The 15,984-nt window shown below is 40.8% G+C and overlaps 1 protein-coding gene across 1 annotated transcript; it reads left to right on the top strand.

Annotated features, from left to right (window-relative positions):
• The first annotated feature begins 421 nt into the window (after positions 1 to 421).
• On the top strand, positions 422 to 15,437 carry zmp:0000000991 (mucin-5AC). Its single transcript, XM_042510303.1, has 5 exons — positions 422 to 540; positions 4,718 to 4,836; positions 4,967 to 5,153; positions 8,569 to 8,614; positions 9,362 to 15,437. The coding sequence occupies exons 1-5, from the start codon at positions 437 to 439 to the stop codon at positions 14,651 to 14,653; spliced, it is 5,748 nt and encodes a 1,915-aa protein (XP_042366237.1). The 5' UTR covers positions 422 to 436; the 3' UTR covers positions 14,654 to 15,437.
• Positions 15,438 to 15,984: the final 547 nt, after the last annotated feature.

Here is a 15,984-nt window from a genome sequence, read left to right as displayed (position 1 = left end):
GAAATCCGAGAACGTCCTAACATTTTTATTTAAAAAAATATCCTGTCTTAAAATCCCACAACCGTCCTAAAATCCTAAAAATTTTCTAAAATCCTAGAAACAGACTATGGGCTGCTGTGACTGGCCCCTGACCACCTGTCAGTATACAAAAGTGGCCCCTAAGCAAGTTGAGTGTCCTTGATATAGAACCTCGAGCAGTTAAAGTGTCCTGAGAAGGAAATGACCGAGGGGGGAGACATTCGTGGAACGGGACGCAGCCTGCAGTAATTGTATGGTGGCACTTGTTCCGCTCACCTGTCAGGAGGTGTTGAACTCTCACCTCCACGGTGACATTCACATTTACTGCCTGTTCTCAGGTAAATTCCACACTACATTTTTGAGATGCACTGTCTTGGCAGCTTGAGTAATGAAGGCTGACTGAACCGGTTAAAATAGGATGTCAACAAGTGACGCAGGAGAGTTGGAGCTCAGAGTTGTAGGTGGAGAGACAGCTACGCCTCTGTATAGGACAGCACGAGCAATACGGACTACAACTGCACGGTAGGTGAAAATCTCTTCTGATTACATTTTAACAAGCAGTTTGAACTCATTTTGTATTTATATCAGTTCACTACGACCTGTTAAATGTTGCTGCGCACTTTTTGTGTCTCCGATTGCTTGCTGGAGACTTTTTAACCGCGCGATGCGAGCCGTTCTCGTGAGGGGAGAGAAACCCACGCCGAACTGCGTTTATAAATATGTACATTTAATGTAATAACACTCGTCTGGGATATATACGTCTCTAACAGTAAGACGAAAACGTGTCACGGTTTTTGTCGTAATTTTAGTTCATTCGGCGCTAAGATTTTCCATTAATTCAACCTCTATACAACTGAGTCACCGCTGGACACTGTCCATCATACGCCGTTTGACAGCAGCAGGAGGCGGGAATAACTTGTGAAGAAAGTCATATTTTGACTAAAATATGTTTTATATGTTTTTTAAAATAAGAAATAAAGGTATCTTGTCGAAAAACAGATGCTAATGACTGTCATTTAAATGTGATCTCATTGGTCTTTGTGTGCGCAAATTGACAGATTTCGGAGCAAGCTTTGGTGTGAGATGGTCTTTTTCTAATTCGTGTGCGGTGACGCACCTAGGCACAATTTCCAGATGTTTAATATTAGAAATATCCAAGCAGAGTAACTTCTTTATGTATTTTGCATGCATTTATAATATACCCTGTTATATACTTAACATGCATACCTGAGCCCACATTTGCATTGTTGTGTGTCAGAAACTAAACCCACACTACAGTCCAGATACTGCAAACCAGCATGATCAGGTTTTTGTATTTTAGTTGGTTCCAGTGGCTTAGCAGGCGAGCTCATACATGCACATCCAGGCCTGCAGTGCCATGGATACACAATGCTGCTGTCTGTGCATGTCCAGAACCCTACCCCTGTTGATATCTGCACATCCTCCTGCTAATTCCCTACTGTGTATCCTAATATCCCATCCATAGGCCCATATAGGCCCAAAAATAAACACTTCTCTTGGAAGTCTGACAGTCATGGAAGGTGTGGCAGCAAACAGAACAAGTCTCACTTTGTCCTGGCTACCTTTTGTTACAACACATGCAGTCACTGCAAAGTCATTAAGCTGTCTTTGGTTGAATCTTAAAAGCAGTTTAGGGTGTAAATCATTTGCGGTTGTTAGAACATTACATGCGATTTTCAGTGTTGAGTACACACCCACACTTTAGTTGAGGCTGGATCCATGTGGTTATGTAAGTGTTAGCTGGCAGATTTGGGCACACACCCACAGTAAGGTTGACCTCCAGTGAAGAATACACCAACATACTTGTTTGAGACACACCGGGTATAATGGAACAGCCCAAAGAGCGTTACAAAGATAACAATCAGTCATCAGCTCAGGAACTACCAAAACAAACTGAGACGCAGGTCAAATAGTCCACACAACGTGCTCGCTACATGGCTGCATTGTTGGCTGGAGGATGCACTTTGTCAATGTTTTGTCAACACAGGATTAGAGGTCACTAATCATCAAGTTTTGAAAAACTACTCCTCTCAAGTAGGTCACTAGGGCTGCAGACAATACTTATTTTCTTCATGAATTACTTTCATCATTTTTTTCAAGTATTATGCATACAAAATTTAGAAAATAAAGAAAAAACAGCTACTAGAATTTCCCAGATATCAAGCTGGCATTTTGAAATTCTTTGCTCGACTTGTTCATGATCTTAAACTTATAGAAAGCCAATTTACGAAGTTATAAGAAAAGAGAAAAGCAGAAAAAAATATCACATTTGAGAAGCTGAAACCACACAATTACTAATCGATTATTGGAACCAATCAGTGATTCCCAACTGGCAATACCTGTACTGCTGGAGTTTCTTTGGCAGTTAGTCGGAGGTGAAGGTACGCAGGAAACTTGATGAGCAGCTCAGCTAAACTGGAAAAAAAGGAAAGAAAATATGATTTGATTATATTAATAAAAGGAAGCTGAAATGGAAATTTTTATATAAACTAGCAGAAAAATCTAACACATAAAAAATGAAAGGTTGTAACTGATTAATATTTTCAATGTCAATTAGTCTGCTGATTTTCTTGATCACTGAATTTATGATTTGGTTAATACATTAGCAGGAATTAATGAAAATGCTAACATTGAAATTGCTCAATGTGCAATCTCTGAAGTGAAATGCTGCCATAATCATCAAAGAAAAAATTCCAGCTTTTTATATGATGGAAACCAAAAGATATTTAAATAATAAAAGTACAAACTTTTATTATTTAAATATATTTTGGTTTAACATTTGATGCAGGGTTCCTGCAGATCCTTAAAAAGTCTTAAAAGGCATTGAATCCATTAATCTAAAAATAAAGCCTTCGATGGAATTAAAATTAAATAAATCTTTCAGAAGTCTCAAAAATGCTTACAAATTGGAGGTGCGTTCGTTATTCATGCACTAACATCCCTAAAGAGTTATGTTTTATGTTACAATAAGTATTTGAAAAATAAAATAAAATACCCTTAAGTACTTGATGTGGGTACATGTTTTGTTTTTTTTCCTTTAATATTGTTGACTTTAAGACCTTTTCAGTGCCACTTGTAATTAAATTTAAGACCAATTTTACAAATTGCACTTGCCTTAAACTGTAGGAACCCTGGTTTGATGTCAAAAACAAGCAAATTGAAGATTTCAGCTTTTTATAGACTGAACAGAATAATAGATTCAAAGATAATAAAAATAATGGTTAAGTTACAGCCTCATTGTCAAACAATTTCATAAAAAGCCATCCCATCTATTACACACTTCAGACACTGTATGTTTGAGCTCAGGTGAACAAAAGGAGAGTTAAACGTGACTGTGGAGCTGCAGGTGTATCAAATGATGAAAGCTGCTGAAATAAAAACCTGGTCGCAATCACTGTAGCGCAAACTTATGCGGTTTCATTTTGGACGGTTGGGAATGCCATCTAAACAGCAGCTCCTAATGCTCAATCATCAACGTCCTGCTGCAGCTATCTAAACACGGTTACCTACAAGTTTACAAGCATGTTGGTGTGATGTGATGTGATTTCTCCTGTGGCCTCGGGGAGAGGGAGGATTAAACACACTCAAACCCAAACACTAGGAAGGTGTGTTGGCCTTGGCACTGAAGATCTCCCTCCCTTCCTTTTCAGATTTCTACCCATGTCTCTCTCATGTCATGTCATGTCTGGTTTTGATAATAGCCAAACAGAGATTAAGCTCTAATGAGGCTGAGGTTTCGCCCCTGAAGGCAAGGTGGATAGGGAGAGGCTCTTTAGAAATGGTCCCTGTAATTAAAAAGGTCAAAAAGGTAAAAATTAAAACACCCCAGGTTGTATAAGGACTCCAGACTGTCACTGCTGACTCAGATTTAAAAAGAGATCCTGTGACGGACCGAAGCTGTCATTAAATGTATTTTCTTTTTAACGTGCAAAGGTTGCAGTGACACACATATACATATTTAGATAACCGCCTTGGTGTCATCATCGTGCTCAGCGGTTGGCACAGTTGCGTAGGTTCAGCGTTGGGTTGCAGCAAATGTGCATGACGTGCATGTTTTAGTGACTGTGTGAGTGGGTGTGCTAGCTCTGGTTGTAAGAGAAAGTGTGGAGTGAGCAGAGAGGAATTGTTATATAACCACCGCTTATCTGTCCAGCTCTGTAGAGCCGATAAGATACGGGCTGTTACATTTCCCCTCGATGAACCTTTAGCACTAATCTAAATGCTCTGCCACCTTGGGCTCTAGCAATGTGTTTTTTACTATCTTATAACATTTTAAAGACAAAATGTTTAATGATTAAAATATTCCTCATCATAATAATTGTAGTTGCAGCTTCACTTTGAACTGAAAGGCCACAAACTTGCTGAAAGACATTTGGGCACTTAAAATTTGAGTTTGATTGTTGTGTGATGTAATGGTTTACGGTTAAGGGATGTAGAATATGCACAAAATTGCTTAAATTACACTATTAACCCCTTGTGTTCACCATGAATCCAGCTTGATGTTACCCTCAGTTGAGGGTAACAGTGCTGTTTCATTATGAGGCTGCACTGTGACCAGTGATATAAGAACTGCAACCAGCATTTTTCCAGCATTTACCAGAGTCGTAAGATATTAGTTGATCACTAGTTTCAATTAATTCCATCAACTTCTCTTTTGTTTTGTTTTTTTGTTTTTTAGAGAACAGCAGAATGAAACATTCGATGAAAGGTTCAAGCAGGCAAGTCATCAGGATGATCAAACCCACACGGGACAGCAGTGTTACCCATCAGCCGTCACACGGGAGGAAACGCACAAAGGTGACATGCACACACACATTGCACAACATTTTATACACAACAAGTATGTCTGCAACCTTCAGTGATCTATTAAGCTTTAACATTTAGAGTAGTGACCAGAATATAATCCCCCATTCTGAATCTATTACAGCACTAATATTAAGAGCGGACAGAGTAAGAAAGGGAGAAGCTGCTTGTTGTGGTGATTCAAAGGTCGAGAGTCAGAAGCCCAGTGGACCCAGATTCACCTCCTCCCTCCTCCTCAGACTCTCCAGAAATTCAGGCACTGATAAAACAGAGCGAAGACTCAAGAAGAATTTCGACACCTGTCTGCACAGGTAAGCAAGGAGAAAAGGAATAGATTTACCCTGAGACAAACATAATGAGATCATGTACTGATCTGCAAGGGTGTGAACTCAAATCACATGTCTTGGACTTGAATCAGACTGGAGTCACAAATTGGATGACTTCAGACTGGGTTTGACAAAATAAAAAATAAAAAAATTCCAGCCCAACTTGACTTGTAACCTCACTCAGACTTCAGGAATTTTGACTTGAAAATACTTGATACCTTCCCCCAAGGACCAAGGATTTAAAAAGTATGTTATTTAAAAAAATGTTTTTTTGCCACAAATCAATTAATTTCCCTTCATTTCCTGAATCAGCTAACATTAACACCATTCCCAGCAAGATGACGCTTAATTACCCAAATCCCATTAGTTTGAACCAATCCGAGAGCATTTAATTAAATTGCAGGATATTCCAATGAAAAACTAACATTATGATACTGAGTGCCAGTTGGAACAAATAATGCCAAAGATAATTTTGTTCACGTACAAAAAAAACATTACAGCAAGAAAATGTGCTTGTCAAAACTTATAGATGGAGATGCAACAAGTTCCTAAAAAACGAAACTAAAAAAAACGAAAAAAAACGTTTTGTTAAATGACATTACATTTGGAGAAGAGCGTATTGTGACTTATTTACGACTCAAAGTTTAGAACTCGGGACTTGTCAGACTGCAAACAATGACATGGTCCCATCTCTGCTGAACTGAAATTCACATTATTATCTGCTTGGCATCGTGAATAATTCATGCCATTCCCAAAACTTTCCTTACCATGGGGCGTTGGTAAGCTTGGCATACCAGCGGCCCTGGAGCTGTTTGGAATAGGCCCATCTGGCATTATTAGTTGTGCTCCGAGATGAAATCACAAGTCCTCACTAACATTTAGTCAAACAGTAACTGAACCACTGAACCTGTCTGCATACTTCAGATTGTGACAAGCTATCTGGGAGGGTCAGCTCCTTTTGTAAACAAGGAAGTGCACCCACTTATGTGACCTTTAAGAGTAGGTCAGGTATGTTTGCGTTCATGTGCGTTTGTATTTCCGTGAGTTAACAGTATGTATGCATTTGTTTGCATTGTTACTTCACACTACATGTCCTGGTATCCTGTAGAAGACACATAGATGCTCTTCAGAAAGCCCGACTTTACCTTCCTCATTTATCTTATCACAAATCAACTACCTGTGGGCTGATAATCTTCTTCCTTAAGCCAGCACTGAAGTTCGTTTTAGGTTAATTCTACAGAAGCTCCGATTACGTTAATTTTGACTTTAAATCTAATCTGTTATGACATGTTAATAGCTTTTGACGGTGTGTATGGTGTGCAAGCTTTGTATGAGCATGTGCTGTACATTTTCCCTTAAGCATATTTGCATGCTGTTGTGTCTGATTCAATGTATGCTGGAGATTACAGTAGCCTTATCATTGATTGACCTGGCTGCACTGGTTAAAGAGAGGAACACGCCTGTTTTAGTGTCTGCTAGCCACATGCCGTCTTTTCATCCAACATGACCTTATATAGACATGTTTCACTGCGTGTGATCTTGTGTGTGCACGCTACGCCCGTGTGCAATCCATGTGCTGTCATGTCCAACATTGAAATATCTTCTAAGAGGTGTGACGTTAGTGCACATGTGATAGTGGGAAAGTGTTAAGTGAAGGGAGAGGGAAAGAAAGGGACAGAGCAGAGGAATGCGGACCTTCCTGTTGATCGGCATTCCTATGACAAATGTGAGACATCTAAGCCCTCAAATGTTTCACATAAAAACATTACAGCGAAACACAAGAAGACCGGGTGTGTCCATATGATGCGTGATATTTTTAAAGAAATTACACTTAAAGTTTTATTCTTGATGTGTTTTAGTCACTTTAACTTTTTGTTATATCAGCAGTAAAATTATGAAACAGTTTTATCTTCACGCCCTGATTATCATGTTCACAATGTTCTTGGCTGATCGGTCCTATTTTTCAGTATTGAAGTCTTGCCGTGTGAAACCTAACCCAACAAATCAAGATCACACAATATCAAACATTGCACAACAACTCCCCTCATGCTTATTTTATGAGTCTCAGACAAGTGTTTATCACATACAGGCGTGAAAAGTAGATTGAAGTTCTTGCCGGTGCTTTTATCCCAACCTTCATCGCTTCTTATTGTTCTCCTCCCGCCCCCAAGTTAATGCATCCCTGAACACACTGATTACATTTTTTGACAACTGTATGGTGTAGAAAGATATGATAAACAATTGAGGCCATGTAAAGCAAATTATTTATTGAAATAGTGCCAAAGGATCATTTGTGATTGCTGATAAAACTTCGAAAGTTTGGTTTGATTTTAAATTGAATCGAAATTGAATTTTCAGAACATTGGGCACATTAAAAAACAAAAGTGAGGTTATTAAATATTTGGGGATACTACACTGCGTAGGACTGATTTAATTGATTTTTTTTTTCAACAAAAATTCCCCCAAATTATGCAAGAGCACATTTTTGCTGACAAAGTATTCAAGGTGATTTTGGGGGCACTCACAGTTTAAGAATGAAGTCATTTAATATTTTTCCTAAGAAAAATGTATCCGCAATATGTAAAAGCCCTTTTTCTCAAAATTAAGTGTTGGACTAACTAACAGTAAACCATTGATGTGTGAATTGATTTTGGGATACTAACCTTTACAAGAGTAAAAATACAGAATATTTTTGCAGTATCTCTTTTTGGGGTTGGATATTGTGGACGGTCCTTGCGTACTTTCCTCACAGAGCTTTGTCATTGTCCAGCTCAGAGAGAACTGCATGTTGATGAAATTTCGGTTTTCATCAACCATACTACAGTTGGAATGAGGCATAGTTTGTGTTTCAGAAACATTTCACTAATGAGTTACTGATCTAGGAAGTTCGAAAATCTTTCAAATTTGCTGACCTGGTTTAGTCAGGCAAATGCTGTCCCCTCTTCCTGGTACTGCATACCAGCACTGAATCTTTTAGTGGTATGGAGTGCTGGACCACATTAAAATTAGATTTTCTTTAAACATGTGCATACAACTGTGCAGCTTACATGATGAACCAGAGCAAAACTTGCATGTCAAATAGATGTTAAACTGCTTTGTCAGATTTACTTCTTACTGCTTTTATTTTTGATTTTTTGCAATAACAATAACCTATAACAATAATAAAAAACATATTTCTGTAACTCTTTATTGTGCAACAATGTCGTTAGATATATTATGATTACCCCTTGGCTCTAATTTTAAGGAAATACAACAGCAGCTAAGTTTTCATTTACAGGGTAACCATTACATTTTTTGCATACTGTACATTTTGTGCAGTCTACAGTTAAGTGACGGGTGTAATCTTTACTAGTTGCCTAATGGTTTTCTGTTTCTCTCTTTCTTTCTCTTGTTCCGTCAGTTTACCTGATACACAGAGCGCAGAGACTGAGAAGAGCAGCAGTCAGGTAAGAATCAGCCACCGTCTTAATCATTCATATCATAATGTTTTAGGGTTCATGCTGGAATTATTACAATGCCGGATACTATCTTGAAAGTGTTAAATTGCACCTCTCATTCCCAGTTAATTCAAAATATTATTAACCAATCAATACCTAAGGCAACATGTTAAAAGCCACTGACATTTTTTGAAACCCACATGAAATAATAACATCAAAACATAATAAGTGACATTGCGTACTCTTGAACTTCAGATTGATTATTATTTTAAGTATAACAAGGGAGAGGGTGTGTGTGCCTTTTGTGTGTGTGTGTGTGTGTGTCCTTGGAAATCTCACGTGTTTCAAAATAACCTGTTTGTCAAGGCCGGAATCTCTTAAATAGCTACACCATGGGAACAGAAGCTTCAGCAAGGCTCTTGCCTCTGCCAGCACACAGTTTGCAAATTAAATAGCAGGCCACTGTTGCCTACTCACTGTAAATGCCAGCAAGCATTTTACTTCAGCATGAAAGTAATTTGCATTGGTATGATATGAAGTTGACCTATGAAAAGAGTTGGGCTTTAATGATACAGCTAAACATAGCCCATCAGTGGATAAAAAAACACGAGTGTGGGATATTGTGTTCTTATGAGTTGATAGATGTGACAACAAAATTTAAGATATTAATTTATAATGCAGATTCGAGATGTTTGGCAGAAAAAATAAATGTATACAATCCATGCTAACTTGCAGTAATTCTTCTTCTTTTAACAGGTTAATGGACAAACGTCACCAGACACCTCTATAACGGTAGCCAAAGACTCCCCATTATCTGACAGGATACCATTTCTACCCAAGAAAGAAGACGTTATCACAATTGTTTACAATGAACTGGGGTCTACCAGAGACTTGAGTAAAACTCACAGTTTCTCAAATGGGGAGTTTGGACCACATGAGTGTAATGGCTTGCACATGTTTCAATGTGAGCCACAACCAAGGACTGGCACTAGATCAGCTGAGATAGAAGAAGATATAAAATACCACCGAAAGCTTGGGAAACATACTGATTGTGTGGAACTATCCAGCCCTACTCAAACGATGTTGTCTTCCACTGTGGTAACAGTTCTTGCCCCACACTGGAGTGGCCGACTAAGACGGACCAAAAGACCTGAGGGAACTGGCGATTCTGAAGCCCAGGGGAATTTACAAGGTGTGACAAACACTTCAGAAAACCTGGCACATGAACACTTTCAGAATACTGTGGACAGGTCATCAACAGATGCACTGCAAGCACCCTTAAGGGTGCCATTTCTGAGTACCAGGAGGAATACAGTGGGCTGGTCAACCAAGAGTGGTCCTGCAAGCTTGGACTATGATTCTAAAAGGAAAATGATTCAGACTGTCTCCTTGGATGTAAACTCTGGAAGGATGGACAACAGAAAAATGGATACAGATGCTTTAAGCCATGTACCCACAATTACATCTCCCTTATCACCCCTCTCCCTCGACCCAAATGAACAAAGGAGGAATCCACAAACTGGTCATCAAGGAGGAATGTCATATTTAAGTTCAAAACCAACAACCAGCAGTCTGCTTCTGTCTTTAAGAAGAGTCAACTCAAATAGCAGGAACGCCAATACAGGCTCTGGTCTCCCTGAGAAAAAACCTTCGCTTCTGAGGAGTTCGCCAAGTGATCAAGATGGAAAATTCTTCTCAACAAACCTTTCTCAAACCTTTCTCAATAATAACGGGCAAGAGAGGGTGAAGCCCCTCCTCTCACCATCATCCATTTCTTATCGCACAACTGAAACTGGGCCTATCCTTTCCCCATCATCCTCCAATCAAAGAGAAAGGAACACATTTGAATCATGTTTCTTTTCATCATCGCCCCTGAACAAAGACATGGAAGACACACCCTTTTCCCAGCAACCTCAAATAATAAATAGGACGCAGTCCAGTCTTTCATGTTCAAAACATGCATTTCTAAGTAGTGACCCATCAGAGAGGCAAGAGAGCCTCAGGGGTTCAGACAAAAGTACAAATGTATTCTCAGAGAGCTCTGCCTCTTCACCCAGACATTCCCCCTATGAGCGATCAGCCCTCCTAAAAACCCATGCCCTCCCAAGAAGGACCACCCTGACATCCACTTGTTGGTGGAAACAGGTTAACCAGGAAGACAGCTCCTCTCTAACCCTCAACGGTACAATGAACATCAAAGAAAAACCAAACGCGCCCTTTTTTCCCTCCAGCAATAATAATAGAGACTCTGCCTCTGCAAGTCCAAATGATAACAGCAGATTTAATTGTCAAATCCCCACTAACAGAGACAACAATAACACAACAGAGTCAGTTAGCAAAGGTAACATGAACCTTATTATGAAGATACAGGGAGGAACTCACAACCCCAAACAAAAAAATGCTGAGGAATCATTCGACCACAAATCTGACAGGGTTGTCGAAGAGCAATATGGCTCCAGTTTAAACAACAGAGAACCCCCAAAGCCTCATAGTTTGCCTGATGTTTTGTCTAGTTCTAAAATTAGCAGAGCTACAGAGCAAACAACACTGAGGCTCAAGGATCTCAGCAGGGATGAAGTAAATAACAGTCCACTTACAGCACATGTAACTGAATTACCGCCTGCTCTGCTAAATCTCAAGAGCTCAAATACACCCACTGAGAGCAGCAGCAAATACAACAAAAATCACTGTACATCCAACACTAACAGCACCCCCGCTTCTTCACACAACAAGGACTCTCAAAAGTTAACTAAACCAACTCTTTCTTTTGCTACCACCAACACTCTCAACAGTCAAGCTCTTACCTCTAATACCACCTCTGGTCTCCCCCTAACCCCAAACACTAAAACTAGTTCCTCCTTCCACTCTCATCAAGTTGCATCACAGACCAACACTCATGCGTCATCATACACTGGCTCTTCTTCCCAAACACCCAAATTCACCAACACAGCCAATGCCACACCTCTTGGCTTTGAAAGAAGCTATGCTTCAGTTCACAAGAATCTCCACCCTAAAACTGTGTCCAGTCAGATTTCTACAGTCAACGCTTCCTCTCAAAGAAACTACAGTCCCGTATCCACTGCTAACACCAGCTCTGCTTTTACTACTAGCAGCCACCCTGCAGGCACAACTGCCTCCAGCCCATCCCCCCTCTCCCCTCCTGTCACTTCTGCCATTGCATCTTTCCCCACCACTATCACTATTTCTTCTCTCTTAACCCCTCCTGCCACCCCTGTCATTACCAGCCCCAACTACTCAGACACTTCTAGTCCTAAAGAGGGTAGGACATTCTCAAGCAGTCCAGAAAGCAACCCAAAGAAACTGCGGACCAAAGTCGAGGGAAAAAGAGTGAGACGAGTAACATGGGAGGACTCAGTGGATCTGAAGGATTCTGAGACCAAAGTCAAGAAGCCAGAGCCATCTCTAGTCCCAACGAGCTCTCTGTCTTCCTCTAGGTCCCCACAAAGTGGCAAAGTTCCAGCCATCTTTTCCTTTCTAAGATCAAGCAGCCAAACCACAAACACATCTTCTCTTTGCTCCCCTAGCCCTAAGACCTCCAGCATACAGGTGAAAGGAGGGAAGTATCGATCCTTATCATCTGACTCTGCCGAGTTAATATCTAGAGAGCAAGAGAAGTCTAAGCAAATACCTAGTGATGCCATGACCTTTGACCAGGCAAGACCCACTCCCAGACACGAGAGGACACTATCAGCTGAGTCTGGCACAGTTCAGTGCCGTTCCTCCGCTCCTCTCTCCCTCCCTCCTGACTTTTCAAGTGGTTATAAGCTTCGATATAGCTCCCCTCCTTACTCCACTCTCATGTCTAGCAGGTCAGCACAGGGAGAAACCAAGACTTTAATACCCAGATCCCCCCTCTTCCAGCAGTCCCAGTCGAAGTATATCCCTCATTCTTCCATTCGTACTGAACCAGTTGGGGCCACGACCATGTCCACATCCAAACCCCCTCAGTCAGCTGCCAGCCTAGCTCAGCCCCTGTCTTTGCCTTTCCCAAACAGAACTGCTACTCAAGGAGGTACAAAGTGTGGGGTGTCAGACACTGATCAAGTCAACAATAATCACAGTAAGAACAACAACCAGGATCGAAAGAATGATCGGCTATTACTTGTTGACAACAGATTTCATAAGGCGGAAAACTCCTCAACATGTGTAACTGAGACGCTGGTTTACAGTGTTAAATCTAAAGTAGATACAGCTTCATCTGCCTCAAAGAACACCACACCTAAACCTTTGCAACATACTGCAAACACACCAGTTTCTGTGGAGACCAAGTTAAGTCAACAGTCACACAGAGCACAGAGCAAGGAAGCGCCAAGAGAACCATGTAGTCATTCAGATCAGAGCTCCACTGGTAGCAGCTCAACAGAGAGTCAGCCTCCTGGTGAAAGCTCTAAGAGAAGAGTGAAGGAGAGTGTACTGGGTAAGAGCAGATTTTTTTCGATGGAGAGCAATAATGACCAAAGCCCTAAAAGAAGCCGGTTTGCACTGAAGAAGAGTGTCAGCACACCAAGCTCCAGTTTGTCGAGGTCAGACTCAGACAGGTCCAGCAAGTCTAATAACAAAATGGACCAGGTCCTTAACAGACTGAAACAAACATTCAGCACTAGACGGTCTGAGGATGATGTATCGTTTCCATGGAAATGGAAGCGGGCCTCCCAAACGCCTTCTGTTAGTGGATCAAGTGATGTCAGTGATATCACTGTTGAGAGTACCAAAAAACTAGAGCAGCAAGAGCAGGAGAACGGGATGGTGCTGAAGGACAGTGAAAAGGGAGCAGAGAATGCACATAGATGGACACAAAACAGATACAGTCTGATATCACCCTCAGCTGCTGAGAACTCAGTGGCAGGAGATGAGCTTTACATGTGGCCAGATAAATCAACTCAAGAAACTGACCAAGACAAGCAAATTGCTTGTGCAATACACATGGAAAGTCAAAACAAACCTCATTTGGTAATCCACAGCCCAACAACACATCAATTTGACTTTTACAAAGATGAGACAGATTATAAACCAACAAACCAGTTCCTCTCTTGTAGAGATCCCAGTCCTATTAGGAGCCATAGCCCCTCCGCTGCTTATCCTAATCAGTTCAGGAAGTCCACATCCAGCCCCAGGAGCCCCTTTTCCCCCTTCTCCTCTCTGTCCCCTGTGTCCCCATTTACAACACCAGATGCTACAGATGATAGTGTCTTCTACAGCCCAAAACTACAGCGTCGCAGAGAATCCTCCTCACCATGTGAGCTGGGAGAGGGGATCAGCCTGGGGGGTTCACGAAGAAGCCGAGCTTCCACTGGCCCTCCAAGTGTAGGTCCAGGACAGGACAGTGATTGCATGGCATCCTCTTATGCAGACTTAAAGTATGGCATTGAGCCTGGGAGGACGTTTTCTGTGAGTTCGGTATTGTCCAGTCGACCCTCAGGGCCTGGTCGCATCTCTACTGGATCCAGGTTCATGAGTGTGGGTGACCTCTCTGAATCTGCCTTGAGTTGTGGAGGCACAGGTGATGACTTGGATCAGTGGTCTGGTAATCCTGGGACCACAGAATATGATTATCAGCTCAGTAAGGACAGCAGTATGGCATATTTCCCCAGTGACCCTGGTAAAATGAGATCAAGATCTCTTCCTCGATCACTGACAAGGCGCTTGGCAAATTGGAGCTCAGAGGTCCCTGCTACTTCAACTGGTACTACCACAACCTCAAAGCCATCTCGTCTCTGGAGTCCCAACATAAACGTTTGTCCTTTTGCATGGGATACAGAGGGCCCTCCAACCCCACCTCCAACACCTCCTCTGTCACCAGTGTCTAGACGCATATCCAAACCTCCCAGCCCTTCCTCCCCTAACTTTCCCAGCTCATCAGGAGCACCACAGCCAGTGGACACCCAGTCCTCAAGAGGGCATCTTCCCTCCAGAGGTTATGTGTCAAGCCTTAGCACCTTTGAGGAGTCTTCAGACAGCAATTCAGACACAACAACAGATGATGAATATTACTTAGAAGAGGAAGGAGATAAAGAGACAGAATTGTGAAAGCAGAACAATTGCTTTAAATCCTCCCTTCTGTCAAGTCTCTGTGATTGTCGACTTTCATTGTCTACGGGAAGAATGATGGGCTAAAATCTATTATGTACAGTAATCTCTGCTTGTCTCCTGTTTTTTTGTTCTCTTCTCTCTCATAATCACAAAGGAGACGTGAGGTTGATACAGACTGTTTTTTGCCTGCATGATTAGCTTTCCAAAAGTGGTGGTTGCTATCATATCAAAAAGACATTAAATGAGTAAGTTTAATATTGTCAGTATAGGTTTAAGGATTAGAATGTATGTACAGTGTTTGACTGCAGGTCTGCAATCTGCATTTTTAACGTTTTTAGTTTGGACCGTTGCATGGCATCAGTGAGGGATGTACATCTGTGTAATTGTTTTGATGATCAAACTACTTTGAAAAGTTATAATTTTGACATAAGGCTAGTCTTTAGGTTTGCATTTCATCCTGCTACTTACCAGTAAGTGCTGAGGTAATGTTGATAAATACGCTATTTTCATCAGTTTTCCTCTGTTTTAAGATTAAAATGAATTGTTGTAGAAGTTTTCAGCATAAAGCAGATTTTTTTTTGTTAATGTTGCTTTAAAATTTAAAAACAATTGTGTTGAAAAAGTTTTCTGAGATAAAATTAAATCATATTGTAGGATGTTATACTTAACATTTGATGTCAAACATTATAAAGTGTTTTATACAGTGCTTGCTCTTATTTGCACAGTGGCAATCTAAAGTTTAATATATCTATTTTATAAATAAATGTTTTATTTCCAACAATGACTTGTGTTTTTGAATTTATGTTTCACAGTTCTTGCTTAACAAATTGGACACACTCTTTATGCTGCTGCCTGACTTCAAATGATCCAGCCTTCTTTCCCATGGCATTATTTACATGCCATCATAAGTGAAAAGGCATGTTGAGCACTGGCAACACAAACATAAGATTTGCTGCCTGAGGTCACATTCCAGTGTGCAGGGAGTTTTTCAATGACCATATTAATCACAAACGCTTTGCTGGATGCTATCTACTGTTAATAGTGTCTGCTATAGGTGGGGCTTCAACAGTTTCACATTATTCAAGTGGGTGTTCCCTCTTTTGTTCTTAGCCGTGGCAACACATAAACTGTTATGGTGATAGTTAGATAAAACATCATAAGAGCGGGTGCATTGAGTTGTAAAATCATTTCTGTATGTTGTACTTTGTGTCCTTGTCTTTCTTTTCTCTGTATGTTTTTTACCAGGGAGGCATTCACACTGACACAATACAAGCTGCTTTGTATTATTAGCCATGACATCAGCTGGGAACGGCATGGCTGCCTCACCT

Source organism: Plectropomus leopardus, chromosome 21, assembly GCF_008729295.1.
Source record: "Plectropomus leopardus isolate mb chromosome 21, YSFRI_Pleo_2.0, whole genome shotgun sequence".
Taxonomy (NCBI): Eukaryota; Metazoa; Chordata; class Actinopteri; order Perciformes; family Serranidae; genus Plectropomus; species Plectropomus leopardus.
This window is presented reverse-complemented; position numbering and strand designations above follow the sequence as displayed.

Coding starts and splice junctions, on each gene's coding strand:
- zmp:0000000991 (XM_042510303.1), top strand. CDS start 437: ATGTCAACAAGTGACGCAGGAGAGTTGGAGCTCAGAGTTGTAGGTGGA. Junction 541..4,717: donor ATACGGACTACAACTGCACG/GTAGGTGAAAAT, acceptor TTTGTTTTTTAG/AGAACAGCAGAATGAAACAT. Junction 8,615..9,361: donor CTGAGAAGAGCAGCAGTCAG/GTAAGAATCAGC, acceptor TTCTTTTAACAG/GTTAATGGACAAACGTCACC.